The 23,274-nt window shown below is 38.9% G+C and overlaps 1 protein-coding gene across 1 annotated transcript in view; it reads left to right on the top strand.

Annotated features, from left to right (window-relative positions):
* Window positions 1–23,274, top strand: part of CDC123 (cell division cycle 123) — a 32,951-nt gene that overhangs the window by 2,135 nt on the left and 7,542 nt on the right. The window contains exons 3-10 of the mRNA XM_053978746.1: window positions 1,777–1,831; window positions 2,619–2,651; window positions 4,978–5,073; window positions 5,802–5,908; window positions 12,086–12,134; window positions 13,730–13,805; window positions 18,091–18,213; window positions 21,497–21,525. Coding sequence (XP_053834721.1) covers window positions 1,777–1,831; window positions 2,619–2,651; window positions 4,978–5,073; window positions 5,802–5,908; window positions 12,086–12,134; window positions 13,730–13,805; window positions 18,091–18,213; window positions 21,497–21,525 — 568 coding nt within the window. The remainder of the gene's footprint in view (window positions 1–1,776; window positions 1,832–2,618; window positions 2,652–4,977; window positions 5,074–5,801; window positions 5,909–12,085; window positions 12,135–13,729; window positions 13,806–18,090; window positions 18,214–21,496; window positions 21,526–23,274) is intronic.

Genomic DNA, 23,274 nt, shown 5'->3' with positions numbered 1-23,274 from the left:
TATACATATTGTATTGAGCATAATGAGTTTTTAAATTTGACCAGTGTGACTGCAGTAAACCTCACACTGTGTGAGCATGTGAATGGGCTGACTGTTGTTAGTACAGCTGGATTTGCTGGTGCCTGAAGCAGATCTTAAAATCCATTAACTACAATTCCTTCTAGACAAGTGGACAAAGTCCTTTCATTTTTTTCCTCACCTTTCTTTGGGGAATGTACCAGTCTCTGGGATGCTCAGCTGCTGGTTTGTGTTTGGTTCTTTGGATCTAGCTGGGTCTGGTTCACAGGCTTGACCTGTCCCATATCAGTCCAGGGGTGAAGTGACATTACCTGAGCTTAATTCTCAATAAAATAAGTTATAAACAGACTCAATAGTTAGTAGCATTTTATATAATCATTTGCATATGGGTAATCCATGCATATGACAAAGCTGAATGTCCTGTATTTATACCCATGCCAGGATTTTGGATGCAGAAGAATGAGGTGGAGAGGTAGCAGGAACAGCTGGTAACAGCACAGGCCTTGCTCTTTGCTTCTGTGTAGGATCTCACTGTGTGGTTTCCTTGTGGAATGGTTGCTGCATGCATCTTGTTAATGATCAAACCCAGAAATCAGTCCTCACTCCATGATTCCCTAACTGGTAGTTTGCCCCTTGCAGAGCAACCAGTGAGGCTGTGAGTGAAAGGGAGCTTGGTCTGATTTATGAGGAATCAACTTATATAAAAATTGAATTTAAATGGCTTGTAAACATGAAAGGATTTAATTTTTAATTTCTAAATTCTTTTTCTTATTAAAGGATATCCAGAAAATTAGAATTGTTTTTTAAATCATTTTGGATCAGAAGTAGCATTGTCACCTGCTTCTGCAGAATTGTGCAATTTATTTAGCAGTAGCTGTATATTTTAATAAGCCTTCAGAAAGGCTGAAATTGAAGGTTTGACTTAACAGCTGTGTTCTACAATTTTGCTGTCTTCAATGGAGTAATGGACAGCTGTATGATTGACTTAAATTAGATTTTTAAGATGTTTGCATCTTTTAGAAACCATTTTTTCTCTGACTTGAATTTCCTTAGCTATAAGTGAATGTGATCTTCTTGCACTTAAGGCCAAGACTGCTTTTAACCTTCAGTGCACCCCTGTCTGATGTCCAGATCTCAAAAACTGGATTGATGGTTTAGTCCCTATGGAAGTGCATTGAGGGACTGCAGAGACTCAGCTTGTCTAAGAATTGACTTTTGGTGGGGATTTACATTTGACTTTGCCCTGTTTGCTACACTCTCCACTTTCCATAGGATCTTCTTTTGTCTGTATGCTGAGTGCGAGGACATTTTCTTTTCAGAGCCAGAAACTCACAGGTTAACATTTGAAACTCAAGGTTTATGAATTTTTACTTGGAAAGGGAGTATGGAGGCAAAAATTTAAACTGAACTTGTTTTTTAAAAAAATGAAATTTGTGTTTGTGTCAGAGTACAGTAAAGTTGGAAAAGAATCATTAACAGGGTGTCAAAAAGCTTCAATTATGGTGTTTTAGAGCAAAAACTGATATGCTAATTTGAAAGAAGCAAAGTGTTCAGGGTAGGATCTAGGCCTAATGCCAGCTATTTGGTCTTTAGTTTTCAGTACTGGCTTCTCTGATTTTTCTCTGCCAGGGTTTTGAGGTTTAATCTTCTTATGAAAACATTTTGACATCAAGAGCTGGAAATGCTGTGGAAATGTAATGGACATGGTCAAGTCAAACTCCAGTGCTTAATTTTTTTCCTGTTAATTTTTTGTTTCAGAGAAGATCCGCCAAGTCATGCTCAGGAGGGCAGTGATGATGCAGAGGAGATACAGGTCAGCATAAAATACAAATTAATGTCAAGTATCTTGAGAAAAATATGAATATGTAACTTTTTCTGGATAATTTGTAAGTGCAGAGAGTCCTTCACAGAAATAATTTTCATGTGGTAGTTACCATGAAAAATGTAGAAATGTGTTCACTTATGCTGTGAAGTCAGGGGAAGTTTAAGATATTTCTATGTTCTTTCACAGAAGACTTTTTTTATTTTTCATTTCTTGGTAATTGCATTTGTAATAATGATTGAGAAATGTTGCAATTGAACTTAATGCTGTTTCATGCCCTGAAAAATTAGGAGTACATTTGGAGTAGTTACTTAAAGAAACAGTGAAAGTTTCTGAGGCCATAATAACTCGGAAGGCCATTCTAGAGGGAAAACTGATGTAATTACAAGGTGGCAGAAGGTACAACAAGGAAATGAAAAATAAATAAAAGTGAAGCTAATGGATAATGGGTCTAAGGATGGAAGTGCTGGAGCTGGAGATAAGCTGTAGTTAGGGAAGACTGAGTTCTGAAATGTCCATCTTTCTGATATAAATCAAAATTGAAATATATACAGGTATCTTTTTATCAATACTTTAGAGTTGTACTTCTGCTGAATATACAGTGTTTTTCCTGTCTTACTTTACAGCCAAAATAATTGCAGGATGGTGATATTATGCTGTCTGGGGCAATGATTTGATCTACATGTTGTAAGAGGCTGCATGAATTCTGATGTTCTCATAAATTATAAAGGATGGCTCAGGAAACGGGTAACCTTTGGTTTTTTCTTATTTTGAGCAGTGGTCAGATGATGAGAACACTACAACACTTAAGGTAAGGTCCTGTAAAAGCCCACTGTGGGTTTGTCAGCAGTTTCCTTTCTGCAGCCTTGTGATACAAACTTGTTGCTGGTTAGAGATATCTCTTGCTGTATTTAACATTTTTCAGACCATTTCAGATGGATGACAGTATAAATGTCTGTAACTTCAAAAAGGTTTTGCTGGCTTAATTTTATTTAACTAAAATAAACACTTTTCTTCATCTCTGACAATCATACACTTGTTAGACTCTAGGAAATTAACTTCAGTACAGCTCTAAATATAGCTGTCTTTCATTTTCACCACTTTGAGTCTCTCCAAATTATTTAATCAGACTGGATGCAGAAGAAACAAAGCCCCTGTAGCTCAATCTTCACAGCTCTTTTCTTGATGTGCCATTATTTCTTCTAAGTACATCTCTCTCTAGCATTTTTTTTTCCTGTCTTTATGGCCTCCTTGCACGTGAAATCAAGATCATAATGGATGCAAACCAGGCTTTCTTGATGTTTTTCTGACATCTTTTTTTGAAATTTGCAGTTGCCTTGTCACTGTCAGAGTTAAAGTACTCAAGGCACTTGCCTGCCATCAATACTGTGACTTCAGTCCTTTAGCTCCCTAATGTTCATCAGGCTGTGGAATTCCTCATGTTGGATTAGGTGCCATACAATCACAGCCCTGCTTTGAGTGGTGCTTCTGCTAGCACAAAATTTATTGCCTAGAGTTTAAAACTAGTACATTTCAAATTTACACTGATGTATCTTCAGTTCAAATATTTAACCTTTGATAACCTAGACTCCCTTAATTGTAAATTATTTAAAACAAGGATTTTAGGATCCATCATATGGTTTGCAAAGCTCATGGTAGTGATGCTAAATAAGTAATACCAGAGTTTTGAATCAGGTTCTGTTATAATTACATAATTAAGAGGTATTTACCTGTCAGAAGAGCACAGGGCAAATTACTCTAGTATATCTAGGTAAGTCTACAGCTTCCTCATGAGGGAAGTGGAGGGGCAGAAAATTCTGGTTTTAGAAAAACTTGCATTAATATTAATGCTTACAAAGCCAGGCATTCAAAATTCAGGAAATGATGGAGTCCAGCTTTTTTATGCAGTTGTAGAACTTTCCTCTTGTGTGGATAACACATTGGTAACATTTTCCCAAGGAGGCTTAATATGTGCTGGTATTACATGTATAGTAGGACTCCTGATTTCTGTCAAAACAAGAGAAACTTGGATCAGAATGCAGTGGAAGAAGAGTTTTACTTCTTGCAGGAGCAGTTTCTAGAATCAACTGAAAGTCTAAAAATAAAATTAGAGAAGTGATTTTTTCAGTTTTTCCAAGTATAGTTTCCCATGGAGACTAGGTAATCTATGAAGGAAAGGTTTAAAATGCTTGAAGTTCAGTCTAGGTCACTGCACTAAAATGTGAGAAGGTTTTTTTAAGTGTTTGCATTTGGGGAAGCTGCAGTGAGGAGATGCCAGAATGTATGAGGTTTTTTTATTCACTTGTGTGGCTGTGAGGGTTTTGTTGTTTAAGAGACATCAATTAGCTGTAGCCTAGGAGTTACTTTTGAATTGAGTTTCAAAATAGGCAGAAATCGTGTTCCTATATACTTTTTGCTATAAATTCTGTTACATGAAAAATCTTTGACATATGCTTCAAATCCTTTCATATTATTTTAAAGGTCAGCAACCTGTTTTTTTTTTTTCTGTAGCACCATATTCAGGGTAGAGTTTGGAGCAACCTGAAGAGTTGGGTTTTTTTTTAAGATATTTTTAGATTTTCAATGTTCTTTACAAGGCAAGGTTTTCTAGTCCAACCTTTCCAGTGTGTGCTCTGTTGTAAATCAAGATATTGTTAAGCAGCTATTTTAAGACCTAATTTAAGAGCTGATTAAAGTATTACTAACATTTTATAAAACTAAAGCCTAAATGAGCAGCTGTCACTCAAATTGCCTATGAATTAATAAAGATATGTTAATTCTAAAATCACTCTTTAGAAGTTTAAATATTACTGGATCTTATTTGTATACAATAATGTACCATAGGATATAAAGCAACAGGTAAGGATTTAAGGTTTGGTTATTTGACTTGTATTTTTTTTTTGCTAGTAATGAGAGTGAGAACTGGGAGGATTTTCAGTTTTCTCTGATTGAAAAAATTACAGATTTGATAAAGTGATTTATTTAAGTGATTTTATTGTATGCCGTGTTTCTGAGGTTCATACTGATTTTGGACTTATTTTTAATGCAATATATATTTCTAATAGTATTTACAAGATGGGTACACTTCACTAATAAATGGATTGAAATTTATATTTTTGCTGTTGTTCTTCGTTCAGGCACCAGAATTTCCCGAGTTCACAGCTAAAGTTCAGGAAGCAATAAGTTCCTTGGGTGGCAGTGTTTTCCCTAAACTCAATTGGAGTGCTCCAAGGGTAAGAATGCTGACTCCCAAAACTTGTAACAGATGTTGTCGTACAAAATGTTTTGTGTTTGTTTTCTCTCAATGCTTTGGAAAGAAGAAGAGACTAGTGGTTCTGATGAAGGAAGAAGTGATACACAAGGTAGCAGTGAAGTGCTGGATTCTTTAAGTGGAATCCACCGCTTCACTGATACCTTGTCTATCACTAGGTGGTGATGGTGCACTTTTAGGGAGGCTGATGCATGGCAGCACTGACTTTGCTATCTAAAACCTATATCCTGGTCACAGATGGTTGTGTGATGGGCAGGCTCTTGTTCAGGTTGAAACCTTTACGTGGTATAAAGATGAAAAGTAACCACAGTTTCAAAAAAAGGCAATAAACTTTCCTCTAATTAATTTTTGGTACTCTTAACTATACTGTAAGGATGAGTGCACCAAAATATTGTTGTTTTGTGTTCTCAAGAGACATTATGTTTAATCAAGCATTCCAAGAAAGTTCCTGGAAGCAGTAAGGCAAAAATTTAATTTTGCAAATGAATTTGCACTGCTTTCATCAAAGTATTCATAAGAAAAGCAATAATTATTTTGTTTCTTTTAACCACTAATGAAGTTTTCCTCAAAATAAAAGGAAATAATTTTCTGCATGTATTTCAAACGTTGCATAATATTTGGATAGCCTTGAAGTTTGCAGTCCCTCCTGCTAATAAAGGTACGTTTCAGGTAATCTCTATGTTTCTTTAGGATGCCTATTGGATAGCAATGAACAGCTCTCTGAAATGTAAAGCTCTCAGTGACATCTTCCTCCTCTTCAAGAGTTCAGACTTTATCACTCGTGACCTCACTCAGCCGTAAGTCGATTTCCAGCAGACAATCTTAGTTATACACAGCCAGAAAAAGCCAAAAGCAAACCAGAAAGACATTAAAGTAGCACACACAACCAGTGTGCTTTGACACTATGGACTAAAAACATATTTTTTCACAACCATTTCATAACAAGTAATGTTGTATTCTTGAGTTTTTTTGCCTTCCCTCCCCTCTTGGTGTTTACTTGTTGGTACCCTCCTTATTGGTGCCACTTCTTATGGTATACAGTGTGACTTTACCATGTCCTCATATTTTAAAGCTGTTGAGGTTTGTTTGGCTGCCTGGAAGATGCTTGAGACTTCTGCTAACGTATTTCACATATTTCTAGAGCTTGTTCTGAACCCAAGTTCTTGTAGCTCTTGAAACAAATACATTCCAGGTGTCTAAGGATAGCAATTACAGATAAATTTAAAAATATTATGTGCTTGGTGTTGATTTTTATTTGCTCACATGAAGGGAATATTTAATGGTATAGGAATGGTTTCCTCCTGTAGTACCTGCATCTCCTTGATTTATGTCACTAATTTCTAAAATACAGCATTTTTTCTGAAAGAAAATGAGATTACTGGAGTTGATGTTTCTGTTACTATGGTTACTTTTTTGTTTTCTCCCAGACAAGCAGAATTTCAAAGAAAAGAGGCTTGGTATCTGAGAGATTATTTTCCAGTAATTATTCAATGCTTATTTACAGTACAGGATATTTTAGGAGACTCAGTCAAATGCAGAGCCATTGTTCTAGGTGCCTCATAGGGGGTTAACAGGTGTAAGTTTCATGTCAAGTGGCTTATGTCTTGATAAAGATTTTCTTTTTCAAGTGTGAAACCAGTTACGTTAATGCTGTGCAACTGCCTTCTTTTCTATTCCTGCAACTCTAATGAGACTCTCTTCCCCCAGTTTTTGGTACATGAGAAAAAAAAGGGGCTCTTGACAGCAAGGCTGTAAGTCCAATTCTGATGTTGGGTTTTATATCATGTCTAACCTGCAATAAAAAGAGGTGCTGGGGAAGAGACTGAGGAGGAGGGAAGAAGATATTGGCATGATAAACCAATTTGAAAAGTATGCTGGGCGTGGGAAACAATTGTGAAGAATGAGAATTCATGATTCTGGGGTCACAGAGGAATGGGGGAGATGAGAAATCTATAGTTTACATGTCAGAGGTGAGTGAATTCTTGGAGGCCTTTGGTGCCTTCCCAAGGAGCTGCTTTTCATGGTTTCCCCTCATGAGAGGTGGAGTGTCTGGAGGACAACTTGCTCACAGAGTTGAGCATTAAAATTTTTGTTGCAATGGCTTTCAGGACTGATTCTTGTAGGTCTGAAAAGGGCTGCACACTTTGCATCATCCCTTTGTGAATGTTAAATAGTATGGAGTTTATATTTACTGTCTTCATGCATAAAGAGGTCCAGCAAAATGTACCCAGAGCTCTTTGCAGTATTCCTGCTTGGTTAACTTTTTTGTAGTGAGTCTTGGAGACAAGCAAGTGTTCATCAAGTGCCACTTGATTTAGATGTGGCAACTCTTTGTATGGTAGAATGAATTGGTTCAACCACCTTCACTGATACTGAAATCAGTGCATTTTCTGTCCAGATTAATCTTGTGTCAGTTCCAGTCAGTGCCTCAGCTCTTCACCCCTGCAGTCAGCACTGGCTTGGTAGGAGAGGCAGTGAAGACATCCTCGTGGCAATGGTGTGAGGTTTCACAGCATGGCTGTTGACTTGAAGCATCAGTGATTTCACCTGAAGTTCACATGAGAACAGTAGTGGCTGAGCAGCCCATAGCAGGCACATTCCCTCCTCCTGATCCTGCTATGGGAGAAGAACCTCTTGCAGAAAGGCAACACCTCAAACTCCATCAGTGCAGTCCATTTAGGCTTTTTTTCCAGTGTGGTAAGACCACCAGATAGAACAACTAAGGTGGTAAAAAAGCCTATGACATGATTGTGGGAAGTCACCTTGGTGTCTATCTTGGTCTCTGTGTAGATCTTGTAATTTATGACTGTGTCATACTTGATTAAAGCATATATTATTGTCCACCCTCTGCTTGGTATTTCTAAATTACAAAGTTATTTGTACAGAATGTCCCCAAACAGTGCAATGATTATTGCTAAATTGGAACAGTGGTCGTCCTTAATTATACTATTGATTAGCTGCCAGTTCACTAGTCCTTAGCAAGCAGAAATTAAAAATGTAGCTGGCATAAGAACCTGAAGTGCTGAACAAATGAAAATTACATACATAATGCATCCAAATCCCTTGGAAGGACTACTTGGAGAGAGGAGAAATGCACTATATTTCTACTTTGTCAATAATACTCAGTATGGTCTAAAGGTTTCTTGCCCTACATAAGTAACAGCTGAAATGCTGAGTACCCTTTTTTTGGTGTTGTTTTGTTTCCTGTGCAATTGTATATACTGAAATATCCACTTCATGGTAAACATGCAGCATGGTAAACTTGCTGCAATCTGGGTTTTAACCTAGAAATTTAAGCCAATGATGTAGGACTTAAGGCAAACCACTTTCTTTGCCTTTTTCTTCCTCTCCCATTTCCTGTCTGCCTCTAAACATTGTTCAGCTCAGGGAATGCCCTTGTTATAATTCTCAGCTGTCTCAAATTCCAAGAAAGCTTCAACCATGTAATGCTTCAATATAAACTATTAAAAAATATGGACTCAGTGCAAATACACTGAGCAGGATTAAATTGCTTTGATTGTTTTAAAAATTTGGATTCTCTCATGATGCTGACACCTTGGTGGAAGAGTTCAGACTAATGAATCACCTTTCCAGCATGTTAATTTTAAATAAATTAACAAAGACTTCAGAGTGATGTACTCATTAATGCAGTTGATGTTGTTTCTGCTTCAAAGTCAGCATTGTATTTTACTTAGCTGAATTACAAAAAATCTTGTGGGTGGTGTGATCTTAATTTTTCAGGCATTAATGTAGGCTATCAGAAATTTAGTGTTGACTATATGTGATAAAAAATCCCTTTCTAACTGGGATTTCTGTTAAGTGATTAAAACTACTCTTTTGAACAAAAAGCTCTGTATAGCCCTAATGGATGTATTGGTGTAAAATAGTTTTCTTCTTTATTGTTAGAATGGATGGACTATGTTCTGTTAAAACATGATTGATTGCTTACCTTGAGACTGGTAGAAATACTAGCACTACTTCTAATGATGTGATAATGCCCCTGCATTCTGACAACCTTTCTGATGCCAGACTTAATGCTTTTAATATTGAATTCCAAATTGTAGGGAAATTTCAAAGTTTTTTGAGATGTGGAGGAATAACAGCTTGTGTTCTCCTAACAGAACATAGGAGGCAGTGTTGGATCATGAAGAATGTGCCTTAGCACTCCAGTATCTTTTTGCAGGAGCAGGAGCTGATAGTTTAGGCTTTAATATAAAGTGTTTCAAGGTAGGCAGTTGCACACAAGAGGATGTGGAAAATGAGGCCTTTGATGGCGATATTTTTTTCTTGAGGTTTTACTCTCACCCATTTTTCCTAGCAATTTACAATGTAGTACAAGATTCTCTTTTCAGTGGTGTATGAATTTCCTATTTCTTTTAGGCCTCAGAGTTCCAGCAAGGTTTAATATTCAAGGAATAAAGCTACAGTTCAAAGACTGTTAAAAACTTCTCCTTATTCTTTTTTAAATAAGATTTTAAAATAAACTCTGAGATAATTACAGGGAAGTATCAGGTACAGAATAAATTTTACAATTCTCATAATATTCATAATAGTTCCTAATTCTCTCAGTGATTTGCAGATGAGTTCATGGCTTTCTTAGCAGGGTAGGTGCTGGAGAAACTTGCCAACCTTATTAAATTGCTTTTCTCAGTGCTGAAAACTGACCTGCATAATGGCTTTTTGTAGCATGTCCTGTGGTCAAGTATTTGCATTTGGAGTTTGACATAGAGCTGCCACATATAAAGAGATCTTGATCCTTCTGGTCTTGACTTCTAGGTGTAACTCTGTAAAAAAGCTGTTGACTACAACACAATAGAAGAGTTTGATCCCTTCACCCATCGTATTCCAAATGACAATTTTCAGAGGCTTCAAAAAATACAGCCCAGGCATGTCTCAGTTTGGGGTTCCTGACATCTTTCTGATTGTTCTTTCAAGTAGGTCCAAACCTGAATAGGATGTGGGTTGAAGACACCCCATTTAGCATTGTGCCTCTAGAGATCCAAAGCCCATCTGTTATGCACAAGTTCAGATGGGTCTCAGCAATAAATGCTACTATAAGCTGGTAAAAAATATAAAATTGCAACCTCAAGTTGCCCAAAATTTACTCAGTGGATGAAGGTGGCCTTTTGTTAATGAAAACTCATGATAATATTAAGAAGGAAAATTTGATTGCAAAAACATGAGTTTATTTTGTCTTGTGCTGTGCTCACCCATTTTTTCCTCATTAGTACTTAGTCCTGTGTCATTAAGGCTCAAAAAAAAAAAATACCCTTACTGTGTCTTGCAGTTTTTTTTGCCTGTTTGCTTGATTTGGCAGTGATACCTGCAGTCTGTAGGGCTTGGGATGGCACCCAAGGATTTAATTTTCTGACTTACAAGGGAAGAGGAACCATCCTTCCTCACATAGCTCTTACCCAAAGTATTTGAGGGTTGAGCTAGGGAATAATTTTCATTATAAGGGTGAATTTTTTTGACTGCTGGAAAAGGCTTATTGGAATGAAGTGGATTGCAGGTACCCCAATCTCAGATATGGAGTCTGTGAGAGGTAATATGGGTCCTTGTGTGCCTCCTGTGCAGGCACTGTAAATAAAACTCCATGTGCTGGACTTCAGCTGCCTTTGTAGATAGAGTTTATTACTGGTTTTGTGTCGGGGGGGATATTTTCTTCAGCATGACAGCCATATACTCTAGTAAGGGAGGAATTCTGACTCTAGCAAAATGTGAGCTCTTATGGGTTTGTTTCTGTTGCCTTGACACGTCTTAAATTGCAGGGAATCTAAACTGTAGTTGAAGGATGTTATCTGTTTACACAGGCTTACAGACATATATATATATGATGTGTTTGATCACTGTGCTTTTGGAAAGCCTGCCTGTATTGCACTACTTTTCTGTGTGTTGTGGATATTAAAGTCTAAACTAAAATGTGTGAAATTTATTTCTGCTGTCAGCATACAGAATCAACTCTTACAATAGCTCTTCACTTCAAACCAAAGGCTGGGAAGCCATGTTTTACAAATACAATGTTTATGTGAGACTTTTGGGTTGCTGAATGAAGTTCATTGCCAAAAGGAGATCATATAAATATTGCATTTAGGACTATTGCTCAGCAGTGACCCTTAACACAGTTCTGTGCTTCCAAGTAGTTTGTTGCCAATAAGGTCAGGGAGTAGAACTGGAAGAAAAACACATGTCCTTTTGTGAATACCTTTTGAAAGTTACAGAATCTATTGCAAGGTTTACTGTAAAATGACAAAAAGGTACATGGAAGTTGACTTGGCTTATAACTGCCTCCATTTTTGCCAGCCCCTGAAAGGAGACTGACAGAGTCAGCTCCTCACAAAGGACAAAACCTTGACATCTGCTTGCAGTTGTGAAAATAGTTTTGTTTATTCCCACTCTCAAGGGATTTGTAAGAGTATTTCTTAAGGCTCTTAATTTAGAAAGATACCATGCTCTGGAATCAGGAGTGCTGAGCAGCAGTGCTGTTTTGCATCCTTTATTCATGGAAATGAACTGCTGTAAGGCATGATGATGTGTCTCTGTTGTGTGGTTTGGGAAGTTAAACATTAAAAGTACTTGGCAAAACATGCTGCAGTGAAACTGGATTCGATTGCTCAAGTTTATTGGGTTTTTTGAGAATTCAGTTATGCCAACATAACAATACAAGGGGAAAAGAGCAGCGTTGTTGATTCAAACAGAAATAAATCAACAGTGGATAAACACTGACGTTTTGGACACATCCCTTTCTGGATTTAAGTGCTTCCAAAATGCACTAGAATATAAGAGGTGATGATTCTGTTTTTTCCCATGATAATTGTCAAAAGGAGAGTTGTTATATGTTTCATTTACTTGCTTTGTACATATTGGAAATAATTTAACAGTAGTTATGTTTCACAGTTTGGGGTTCTTTTTCTCACTATGGCTAAAATTGTACATGTAAAGCAGATTTTGAAGCCTGTGCCTTACTTTTCCAGATTTATTCACTGTACTGATGATTCCCCTGATCCTTCCTTGAACTATGAGGTAGGACTCCTTACATGATTTCTAAGTAATTTTAAAAAATTGCTCACAGGCTGGGTGACATTTGGGACTGGGTTTCTGTCCATTAAATGTGTTATGTTTAATTTATTCATGTTGCTTTCCATATGAAGGGAAGTCTGGTTCAGCGCTGCAGGTCATAAGAAGTTCATTTAATTGCAGATCAGGTGGGCTAAAGTGCATACTTGAGAAGCTTCCTTGCAGTATCCTCTCATGTCTGTCAGATTGTGACAGGAAGGACAAGTTCAGTAGCTCAAATAAATATATTCTTGATGGTGAGCTGCTTGTGAATATCACGCTGAGGTTACCAAGGGTGAGGCTTGCTGCAGTGGCTGGGGACATCCTGAACTGGTCTGTCACATCTTGTTTCCTATGTTTGTTACCAGATCAAAATGTTCAGCTAGAGATGCTTTAAACTGTTAATGTGGAGCTACTGCTCTTATGGTAACATCTAGTCATCTCTCTAATAATAGTTTTGATGTAAATATAACATTTGTCATCATGCTGTGGGCTTAAAGGGCTTTTCGAAAGTGAATGAACTTTGTTTTATTTTAAAGCACTATCAAGTGTGCTTTAAAGACACAGGACATCTAAAAGTTGGAACAAAGAGTTTAACGTTAACACCATAATTAGGAATGTCATCTCTGGTTACTGAAGCTTTCTGCTGCAGTTTAAAGGGTTTTGGAGTTTCCACCATCCAGTAGCAGTAACTGGGGCCTTCAAAAACATCAAGCCTTCAGAATATTTCAGCTTAGGAAATACAGAAACTTGAGAAAGTGCCAGAAAGATGCTTTAATTCCCAGGCAGTCTGTCCTATTGACTATAATAGTTTGCTTTCTATTTCTGTCCTGTGTCCTTATTTTAACTGGTTTGCGCCTTCAAAGGCGTCACAGAATTCTGCTTGGGTGTGTACCAGAATAGAGGTTGATTTGGATAAATTTAATTCTGCTCATCAGCTCCTTTGACTAGGAAGCAACTTTCTGCCAATTCCATGACAGATTTGTTGTGTTGTACAGCAAGGTTTTTATTTTCCATGCTTTATCATTAATGTAACTTGGAAGTTGTTTCATAAATGATTTTGCAGTTATAAATACTGTACAAAGTGGAAGAGCATAAAATTAAAGTGGGAAGGGACCTCAGGGGTTGTCTAGTCCATCCTCATGCTCAAAGCTGGGTAAGGAATGAGATCATATTGTCTCGCTTGGCATTTTATAAAATCTGTCTTGAAAACCTCAGTGGGTAGAGGCTGCCCAACCTCTGTGAGGGAGCTCTGCCAGTGCTTGACAGTCCTCATGGTTTCTTACGTCCAGTCTGAACCTTTTTGCTTTAAGCTACTTTAGCTATATGGTCTTTAGAGATGCCATCCAACTGAGAGCATTCTGTGATTCTCTGAAATTAATATAAAATCTAATTGTTTTGAAATATTTTCAAAGATTATTATGTGATTTAAGACTGTTTTGTTTTCTAGAATCGGTGGTCGTCATTACAGCAAAACTGTAGCTCTAAAAGGAAGACCTGTTGACAAAAGGATGCTGTTACTTTTCTGAAACAATGCTTTGTCATTTGTTTTTCCTCCACAGCTTGTTCTTCGCAAATGGTGTGAACTAATCCCTGGTGCAGAATTCAGATGTTTTGTCAAGGAAAACAAGCTTTTAGGTAAGGAATTTCTTAAAAACAAAATTATTGGATGAAATTTTGAGGAGTTTCTCTGATTCCTTGAATGAGAGCTAAGTCTGAAGAAAGTTCTTTCTTTTCACACCTCATTTCTGAAATTAATGGCTTATTCTTTCTGTAATTTAAAATGTGGTTTACCACATCTCACTTTCCACTGTATTTGAAAGCCTGACAGCTCAGCATGCTTGCCATTACAGTGGGAATATTCTTAATTTAATTGTTAATTCAGAAGCTTCACCCAAAGAAAGAGTCTTTTATATTCAGGAGGAAATTGCATCGTCTCCAGCATGCAGAATGAATACAGAGGCAGTTGTGTGTTGTGCTGCAAATACCCCTAAAACCCAATCCCAGGATGCAACACATGACCCCATGTGGATGTTATATGCAGAAAGTTGGGGAGTTCAGAACATCTCCACAGGTGTAGAAAGTGTCTTGAGTTCATATTAAATTCAGTTTAGCTTAGTTAGAGCCTGTTGTTCTGTTACTCAGGTGCAGAATCCTAAATGTAAAACGTTTCAAGTGGCACTGAAGAGCCAGGGTATCCATCCACAGAATGCCAGACCTGGTGGGTGCATTGGGAGACCTCTGGCAGCTGGAGAACAGGCAGATTGTGCTAGAGCATGTATTGTAGGCAGCTAGGTAGGGTAAATTTAGGGTAATTTAGGGTAAATTTAGCTCAGTATTAGTCCTCCGGTTGTGTTGACTATTGTCTGCTGACTATAGCAGGAAATTAGATACCCAGTGCACATTGAATTGAGGGGTTTAATTTCAGACTAATTACTTGTCATGGTTTGACATGGAAGTGAATTTTTTCAGGAAGTTGGGTCAAACCAATCAGTGGTCAGGTTTGGATATTGGCACCTGGAGTGACCACTGAAAGTATGGACACGCCTCTGAGAACACAGGGGGTTAAAAGCAAGAGCTCCCAGGCTGTCTCTTTGGTTCCGGTTGTTGGAGAGTGCAGACCTCCCCTGCCCAGCCACGGGCTGGGTGCAGGAGGGGCAGCCATGTGGCCTGGTCGAGGTAGGCTGAGGGGCTGAAGGTCTGGAACTGAGCCAGCTCCTGCGGACGGAAGGGTGGAGAGAAGCGGAGATGCCTTTGTCCCCCCCCCCTCAGAGAGAAAGAGACAGAGAGCCTGACGGCACCTGGAGATTTGCTGGCAGAGGAGAAGGAGAAGGTGGGGGGGCAAGATGCCCAATGTGGGAGTTGGGAGTTCTGGGCAGAGATGTCCAGGGAGTCTGAACTTTTAACCCTTTCCTGGGAAATGAAGGCTTTGTAAAATATTACTCCTCCTCGATTTGTAGTGGAAGAGAGACAGTCCAGGACCTGAGATGTTAGAAGAAGAAATTTTTAGGTGGGAGGAGAGGATGGAGTAGCTTTTGGCTGGACTTTTCTTTTTAGCCATATACTGAACCAAATTCTCCTGCAATAGAGACTGCATTTTAGGGGGATGCAGTGGTGACCCAAGGAGACCTGCTTCAGTGACTACCAGCACAGGAATGGAGTGAACAGAGAAAAGCTGAGGAGGGAATGGTGTTGCCCTCTGTCCTCAAGAAGAAGATGATCTCTGTTCTTGGACCCTTGGCCCCAGGGGAAAATGGGGCCAAGTCCCAAGATGAGAAGCTGAACTGTTGTTTCTTTTGGTCCTTGGCAAAGCATCCTTAAAGGAGCCCTATGAGCAGTCTGTCCATGCACGGTGGTGAGAGCACTGTGACATGGAAAGGAGAGTGTCACACTGGCAGATTTTCTCCGGGCAGCAGTGCCATGTGTGACATGGAAACACAGGAGGTGGCAACTGTGTTTCCTGGGTGGGGGGGGTCTATGATGCAAGAGAGACTTGAGGGACTAAGTATTGATTATCTGAAGGGTGGCAACTTGATCAGGAATCCTGGGTGGTGTCTCACTGTGGTTTTTGTTGGAATTGGGTGGAAGGAGGAGTGTTTTAGAGGGTCTTCATCCTGGATTTAGTCTGTGTGTCTTTTATAGTAGTAGTAGTTTTAATAAAGTTTTTTTTCTTTTTTATTAAGTTTGGGCCTGCTCTGTTCCCGATAACATCTCACAGCATTTCTACTGGGAAGGTGCATTTTCATGGGGATGCTGGCATTGTGCCAGTGTCAAACCATGACATTACTACTCTGAAGTTTGATTTTGGTGTGGTCTACCATGAAATTTAGAGATGAGCAGAAACTCAAATAGCTCAGGATTTGTGCACATTTGTTCTGAACAAGGTTGAATCATTCTGCCTAAACTGTTCTAACAAGGAAGTGTTATAGCAGTGATGGAGCAAATACATACTACAGGAAGGAAGGAGGTTTTTTTTTTGTTTGTTTGTTTGGTTTTTTTTGCACTTTAAGATAAAATTAGGTTTGCTCACTTTGCCTCTCTCATGCCTACATTTTCACAAACACCAAGCTCCATATCCACAAGTGGTTTGTCCAGGGTTCCTTGTGATTATATGGACGGCCAGGGGTATTGGCTATGTAGTTCTCACTGTTTCTCCTGTCTTAGCATGGTGAGTGTGAGCTTGTTTTGGTTGTGCCTTTCTGTACCTGTTGGGAGCTGTCAGCAATTTGTTGCTCCACCCAGTCCCACCTCTGTGAACCTTCAGGAGCACACTCCTTGTTCTTCATTTCCTGGTTTGGGTTTCCTATGGAGCTGCACACAGATATTTGAACTGTGCTAATGCAGGTGCAGTCAACACACCCCATTCTCCTAAGCCCTTTTATTTGGCTGTTCCTCCTGGTGTTCCTATGCTCATCTTCCCGTTTTCTCTCCGTTTATGCCAGTTGCAAATGTATTACAGCTCTCTGTAACAGAGTTTATCTTCCTAATAGCAGAGATTTCCCATTAAGTCTATATTGCTGAATGGCTCCTGACAGAGCTTTTTGAAGGAAGGAGAGCTGAATCCTGTCCTGCTTTGTGATGCTGGAACACCATAACTGCCAGAGATACAAAGCATTTTTACGCTGGCTAATTAAGCACTCTGTACATTTCATGGCCAGGTTTTGAAACCTAGTATATCTGCCAGTGTGAGATTTTTTTTTTAGCTAGCACTCCAGCTGCATTTCTGAAGATAGTTCCAAGATTTTTCACAATATGTTCCCATACTCTTAAAATTAATAAGCCTGTCAGTCAAACTAAGGAATGATACTTGCAGTATAGTGAATGATTTTCCAGTTACACATCTGCATCCTCTTAGATGCCATCATCTTTTGGTTTTTGTTTCTTAGACTCAAGTTAAGCTTTGCAGTGGTACTAAAAATTTAAAGTTCCACTAGCATCACAAACTTTTTATATGAACTTTTTTTAAAAAGAGCACATCTTTGGCGCTAGTCAGCATTGTCTTACAGTAAAACTCTATGTTTTGTATATGGTTAAAACAGCCAACTGAGGTCACTGATACATCTTCCTTGGGGAATTCTGTCTCTTTTTGTATGTAAATAGCCTGAATTACTCATTCTGCAGTGGTGGGGCAGGTCTTGGATTTGACATTAGTCAAGCAGGGTATTGCAATGTTTTATGTTGACGCATATCCTGCATGAGAACTCTTGTCACTCAAGATGAATGCAAGTGTATAATCCTGTTGATGTCATTTTAAACCAGTGTCTTGTAGACAAATGTATGAAATTAAGAACTTGTAGGAGGGATGGTTTGTCTACATAGGCAAGAAAACCCTTGAGGGAGCAAATGGGAGCACTAAGGTACTGGCTTCCATGCCATCCCACTGATCTGGGGACTTAGGGATTCACCTGTAGTGCCTTATCAAACAGGCACATGTTATTCCACACTTAAAAAAAAAATCAGTTAAATGAGAAGCTGTGGTATCCAAGGATCATCTTTGCTAATGTGCAAGCTTAGCCTCCACCTGTGGCATTTCATGGTTCCAAATTGTGGTTCCTACGCGTGTGATGTGCAGAACAAGGTTTTTGACCAGAGTAACCAAAGGGAATAAAACTGAAAGGAAAAGATGGGAGCTGGAAACTTAAACACAGGCAAAGTTACCTCCTGAAATTCACTCTAAAATAGTCAAAGTGTGTACATATAAAATGAGGTTCACAAAATTCTGGGCAGAGCTATTTAAGGAAGAGATTCCTAATGGACATACTTTTAAGTATAGCAGAATAAAGCCAAACAGTAAGTCACTAATAATGGTAGAAACTTGGGAAAACCCCATCTTCTATGTCTGATAACTGCTTTTTTTTTCCTGGTTGGGTTTTTTGCATATCTAGAGCTCTTTATAATTATAATTTCCTGAAATTATTGACAGGTATATCACAGAGGGACTACACCCAGTACTACGATCATATCTCTAAGCAACATGAGGAGATCTGTAGGTCCATACAGGAGTTTTTCAAGAAACACATACAATATAAATTCTTGGATGAAGACTGTAAGTATCTGAAGGGTATCTGTGGGTATACATCTCTCTCTTCATTGCTCCTGCTTTCACAGGGCTTGATTCTCTTTAGCTTGGGAGGGTCTGGAAGCTCTTGTGGCTACAGCACGTTGAGCAGCAAAAGTTTGGCATTACATTGGCAACAAAAAAACCCTGAAGGAATAGGCTGGAGCTCTCCAAGAAAATACAAGAAATGAGTGAAAGATCCCTTCAAAAGGCATAATAACTTTTTAAAAAAGCTTTTCCCCATTATACTTGAAAATAATTTTTGTGCCAGAAAAGTGGGGTAGGAGATCCTTGACAAAAGGCATTCAGTAGTGAGAAGAATACTTGTTTATAAAGGTGTTGTCAGATGTTTGCTCCTAAATTATTGATGTATTCCTTTAATAAAGGATTTTTAAGTTTCATTTCAAGAAGTTTAAATTATTTCTTCTAGAATATCAATGCACACCAGGTTAGGTGCCAAAATCTTTGCATAAAGGCCACAGTATTTGATACACCTAATCAGTCCAAGTAAATTGCCTTGTTCTCTAAATGTGAAGTCCTTTGCAAATTTGATTTAAAATAGTTTTCTAACGTGGTTTAGGGAGAATTGAATGGTGTTGCATTGTAATGGGTGATCAATAGTAGTGAAAAACATGATGAAGAAATTTAAATTAGGTCTGGCATGGACCAAACCTCAGCTTAGTAAAAACCCATAAACATAAGAATTTTCTGGCAGTTTTATTGTCATGTCTAATGCTTTGAAAAGTCAACCTTTAGGTAGGTTTTTAACATTATTAATTGTTTTACTGAGACACCAGAACAGTCAAATAGATCTGTCCTCTCTAACTGTCTGAAAAAGGTACCTTCCAGTGCCAGTCTCTGTTTTATTGAAATTCTTAATAATTTGACTCTGCAAAGCTGCTCTGTTTCAGTCCAGAGAAATTCTCATGGACTGCTGCTTGGAGAAGACCAGCAGAATAGTACATTAATTTAATAAGTCCATTACATTTTGAAGTAAGATCAGTCATACAGATCTGGCATTCTGATTACTGCCTTTTAATTTTCCTCTGTGTTTCAATGTAATTTTAGCTGGTATGTAATCAACTGATAGATAAGAATTCAGGGGACTATTTTTGGAAATTGATGCCTAGATTTAGGCTCTGAAATGGCTGTCTGGTGAACTGAGAGGTCTGAAATGTCATCTTATGTAAAGGGTGCCATCTGAGTTGCCTTGAGGGAAAAGGAGGTTTCAGGGCAACCTTCTGGGATGAAGGTTTGTTAACCTTTTATTCTTAGGCACTAAATGCTGGTCCATCTGCAGAGAAATGCCATGCAGAAAATGTTTTCTGCGGTTTTGTGGGTGGGTTTTTTTTTTTTTAACCACATTGCATTTATCCCCCATCATCTCCTTTGATCCACTGCCTGGTAGCATATGTGTTGTTAACAATAAAAATGTGGGTTTGCTTGTTTGTTTGCTTTTAAAAGGAAAGGTATTACAGCTTTTTTCCTGACTTCTTGTTTCATTGGGGATTTTGATGCTGTTTGCTCTGCTTTTTCCAGTTGGTCTGGTAGCATCTCCAGATGGAAGATTTGAGTCAGAGCAGCTGAAGCATTACAGAGTCAGAGTAGTAGGATAACAGATGGGTGAATGCTTTATAAATACTTCTAAATTATGTTCTAAATACTTTTGATAAGAGCCCAGTAAGAGCAGTGCTCTGGAGGTGTCAATAGTGCAGAGCTGAGCTTTGGCTTTCCCTTTGTTTAGAGCAGTTTCTGGTGAAGTTTCACTACAGTCTCACTGGCACAGTACACTCCTGCTCTGAGTGGGAATAATTCATGTTTTCTTCTTGTTCAGTGTTTGTGACTGTCCTGAACCAGTCACTAGAGTGCAATCAGTCTGAATTCCAGCTGTGTGAATCCCTATAAGTACCATTAGCCTCAGTGATTGCCATGGGCTTGCTTTAGGCAGACAGGCCTCACTATAGAAACCCCTCAGATGCAAGGGATGTCTTTTGGCTGTGACTAAGGAGAGGATGTGGTGCAGGCACTAAGTTCAATTGAACAGCTGGAGAAGAAATCCTGGGGTTCCTGTACCCCCCTTGCATTGATGACTGGCTTAGCCACTGAGGGCTTGTCTTCCTGGGAGAACAGAGCACTTAATCCTGGAGGGACTTTGACATTGACGCAGCCCTGCTTGTGCAAAAGCTGTGTGGATTTTTAGGCTGCATGGTAAAAACCAGCTACGTGACTGGCTTTGGCTTTGTGGAGTTGTGGTTTGCCCTTAGCCTAGCCAAATTCACATGAAATGTCAGATTAAGCTTTACGTGCATGGATGTGATCAGTCAACATCCCTGTTCCTGACAGGCAGCTTCCTGAGACTCAAGTGTTCTGCAGTCATATCCTGAGTTTAGTTTATCCACATGTATTGGGAAATCTCTTAGCTGAAATATTCCCTTATTAATGAAGGAAGTAACAATATAGCACTTGTCTGAGGCTTTTCTAAATCTTTTTTTTTCTTTTTCCTTTCTTCCTGCTAAATGGATACAACTTTTGCATGTAACCATGCCTGAATGCTTCCCTGTTGATTTCCCTAGCTCAATAGAAAGACAGCTCAAAATTTTGTTTAACCATACAGAACAGAAGCTGATGGAAAACTGCATATACAGAGTCATGTTTAATTAAGCCAAGGGAAGGAACAGCAGTGGAGCCAGGCAAGGCAGCTTTGACTCAGTCACTGAGTGGCAGGGGGGTTGTTTGAAGGATTTGTTGATATTAATTAGGTGTGCTGTGTCTGTTCTGGGTGACATCAAACATGGCCATTTCACTGCCACCGAACCCTTTGTTCCTACAACTTGTTTGTCTTGTTAGCTGCTGAAATCCTATTGTCTGTGGAGCAGGAACCTTCTCTTATTAAATGTTTGTGCAATGTCCAACACAATGAAGTCTTGATCCTTCCCTGAAACGTCTCTGTTCTGCTCTAAACGAAACAGCAGTAATGTTAAAGCTCTCTGGCTAAGAGAGCTAAGAGTTTATCAAATATTCTTCATGGGAGAAAAATCAACAGAAGAAACCAGCACTAAATGGAAAAACCCAGCAGCTGATTTCCCAGTGCACTAACAATAGTTTTTGAAATGTTTCAGCTCCCTCTTAGAAGTATACCCATTCTGGCCTGCAGTTCATTAAACATATTGACTTTGCAGATTGTGCTGTGTACACAAGTATCTATTCAGATTTAGACATCTTCTGTGAAATTATATATCTTTTGCAATTAACATTTTTTTCTCCTTTTCAGTTGTTTTTGATGTGTACAGAGACAGCAGGGTAAGTGAACAATAGGTTGTATATAATTGTTTTTTCTGTGAAAACTTGAAATGCTGCAAAGATCAAGCAAGTAATAGCTTTGTCTTCCTAGAAGTGGTTCTGGAAAAAAACAACCAACCAAACAAAAAAATACCACTAAAGTAAAAACACCAAGCAAAACCTACTTGATGTTATTCTGTTCCACAGGTCTTTTTCTATGATAAATGCTATCTACAGTAGGAGAATAATAGGATTAGGGGTGTAAATATGTCTGTGCCAGTGATGTAATTATTTAGTTAATATCTTCCAGAGAAGTTGTCTGTTCTAAAGCACAGAACTTAGGCTTCAACTGCAATTTTCTCAGTTCTTTGACTCTACAAGAGGCAACTTAGTTTTTGTTATGACATGAGAGTCCTTGCTGCACTAATTTAGGGTAGAATAGACTATTTCAGTTGGAAGGAATCTACAATGGTCATCAAGTCCTACTGCTTGACCAGTTCAGGGCTGACCGAAAATTAAAGCATGTGGTTATGGGTGGTGTTCCCAGGCACATGGTGGGATTTATAGGGCTGTCCTGTGCAGGGCCAGGAGCTTTGGCCAGGCCAGGCCAAAGGCCAGGCCAGGACTCAGTGGCTTTGTGGGTCCCTTCCAATTCAGGATAGTCTGTGACTCTTTCATTAAGGGCATGGTCCAAATAGCTTTCAAACGCACAACAGGTTTGGGGCATTTTCTTTTAAGACAGATATTTCCTTGGGCTTTATTTTGTTTTCCCTGTGTTTGTTTTTTCTCTACAGCATTTGAACTCATCAAAATTATCCTTAATATTTCTTCAGATTATCCTTGTGAGATTGGAAAATGGTTCATATCTAGAAGTCTAGGATAGGAAGGGATAGTTGTCCAAAGAGGGTGTGAATGTGGTGTGCCCAGTTTGTGACAGATGGAAGCCAGTTTTTTCTTTTCAAGCTGCTCCAGCTGTGGTTCTGAGAGTTGAGGAGATCAGAACCCTCAACATCCAGATAGTAGTGGAGTTGGGAAGAAGCATCCCCACCTCAACTATTTGAAAGAAATGTAAGTGTAGTGCTTAGGGGTGTGGTTTAGGGGTGAACACAGAGGTGCTGGGCTAAGGGTTGGACTTGATGATCTTAAAAGACTTTTCCAACTTAAATAATTCTATGAAGATGCCAGTATCAGAGTTAGTAACCTTGAGTTCTCCCTGAATGGGGAGAAATATTTGGTCAGATGAATTGTGCTTGAAGGGCTTGATTGGAGAAAGTCTCCATTAGAGTTGAGTGTATTGGAAGTAAGTCCTGATTCTCATTTCTAATGTTGCTGAACTATTTTGTAATTGTATAACAGTAAATCATGCCATAGTTTACAAAACAGGAATGTGTCTCATGTGGAAAACAATGACTGTACCATTTCTCAGCCCAGCTTTTAATGTAGGTGCCTAAGGCGAGGCTGTGGGCTAGAGCAGCTATGCTGTAATTGAAATTACCTGCCCAGACTCAGATCGACAGACACGAGGATGCTGTCAGGGAAAATGAGGAGCAGCACTTGAGCATTGAACCAGATTCTGCCGTTGGGTGCTCTGCCTCATAGCTGAGGCATGAAGAGAAATTATTTAAGTAGAAGGTTTCAGCCTGTGGTATCTCAAATGAGCAGTGTTTCTTCATCTGTCAAGATAAAATATATCTGTTTGTAGATTTCTCTCCGTGCTTTCTACCCTCAGGTCTTGTAAACTGCCAGCTAGCCCTTTGTGTGTCAGATGCT

Source organism: Vidua macroura, chromosome 5 (genome assembly GCF_024509145.1).
Source record: "Vidua macroura isolate BioBank_ID:100142 chromosome 5, ASM2450914v1, whole genome shotgun sequence".
Lineage (NCBI taxonomy): Eukaryota > Metazoa > Chordata > Aves > Passeriformes > Viduidae > Vidua > Vidua macroura.
Note: the sequence above shows the minus strand (reverse complement) of the source record. Positions and strands in the feature narration are given on the sequence as shown.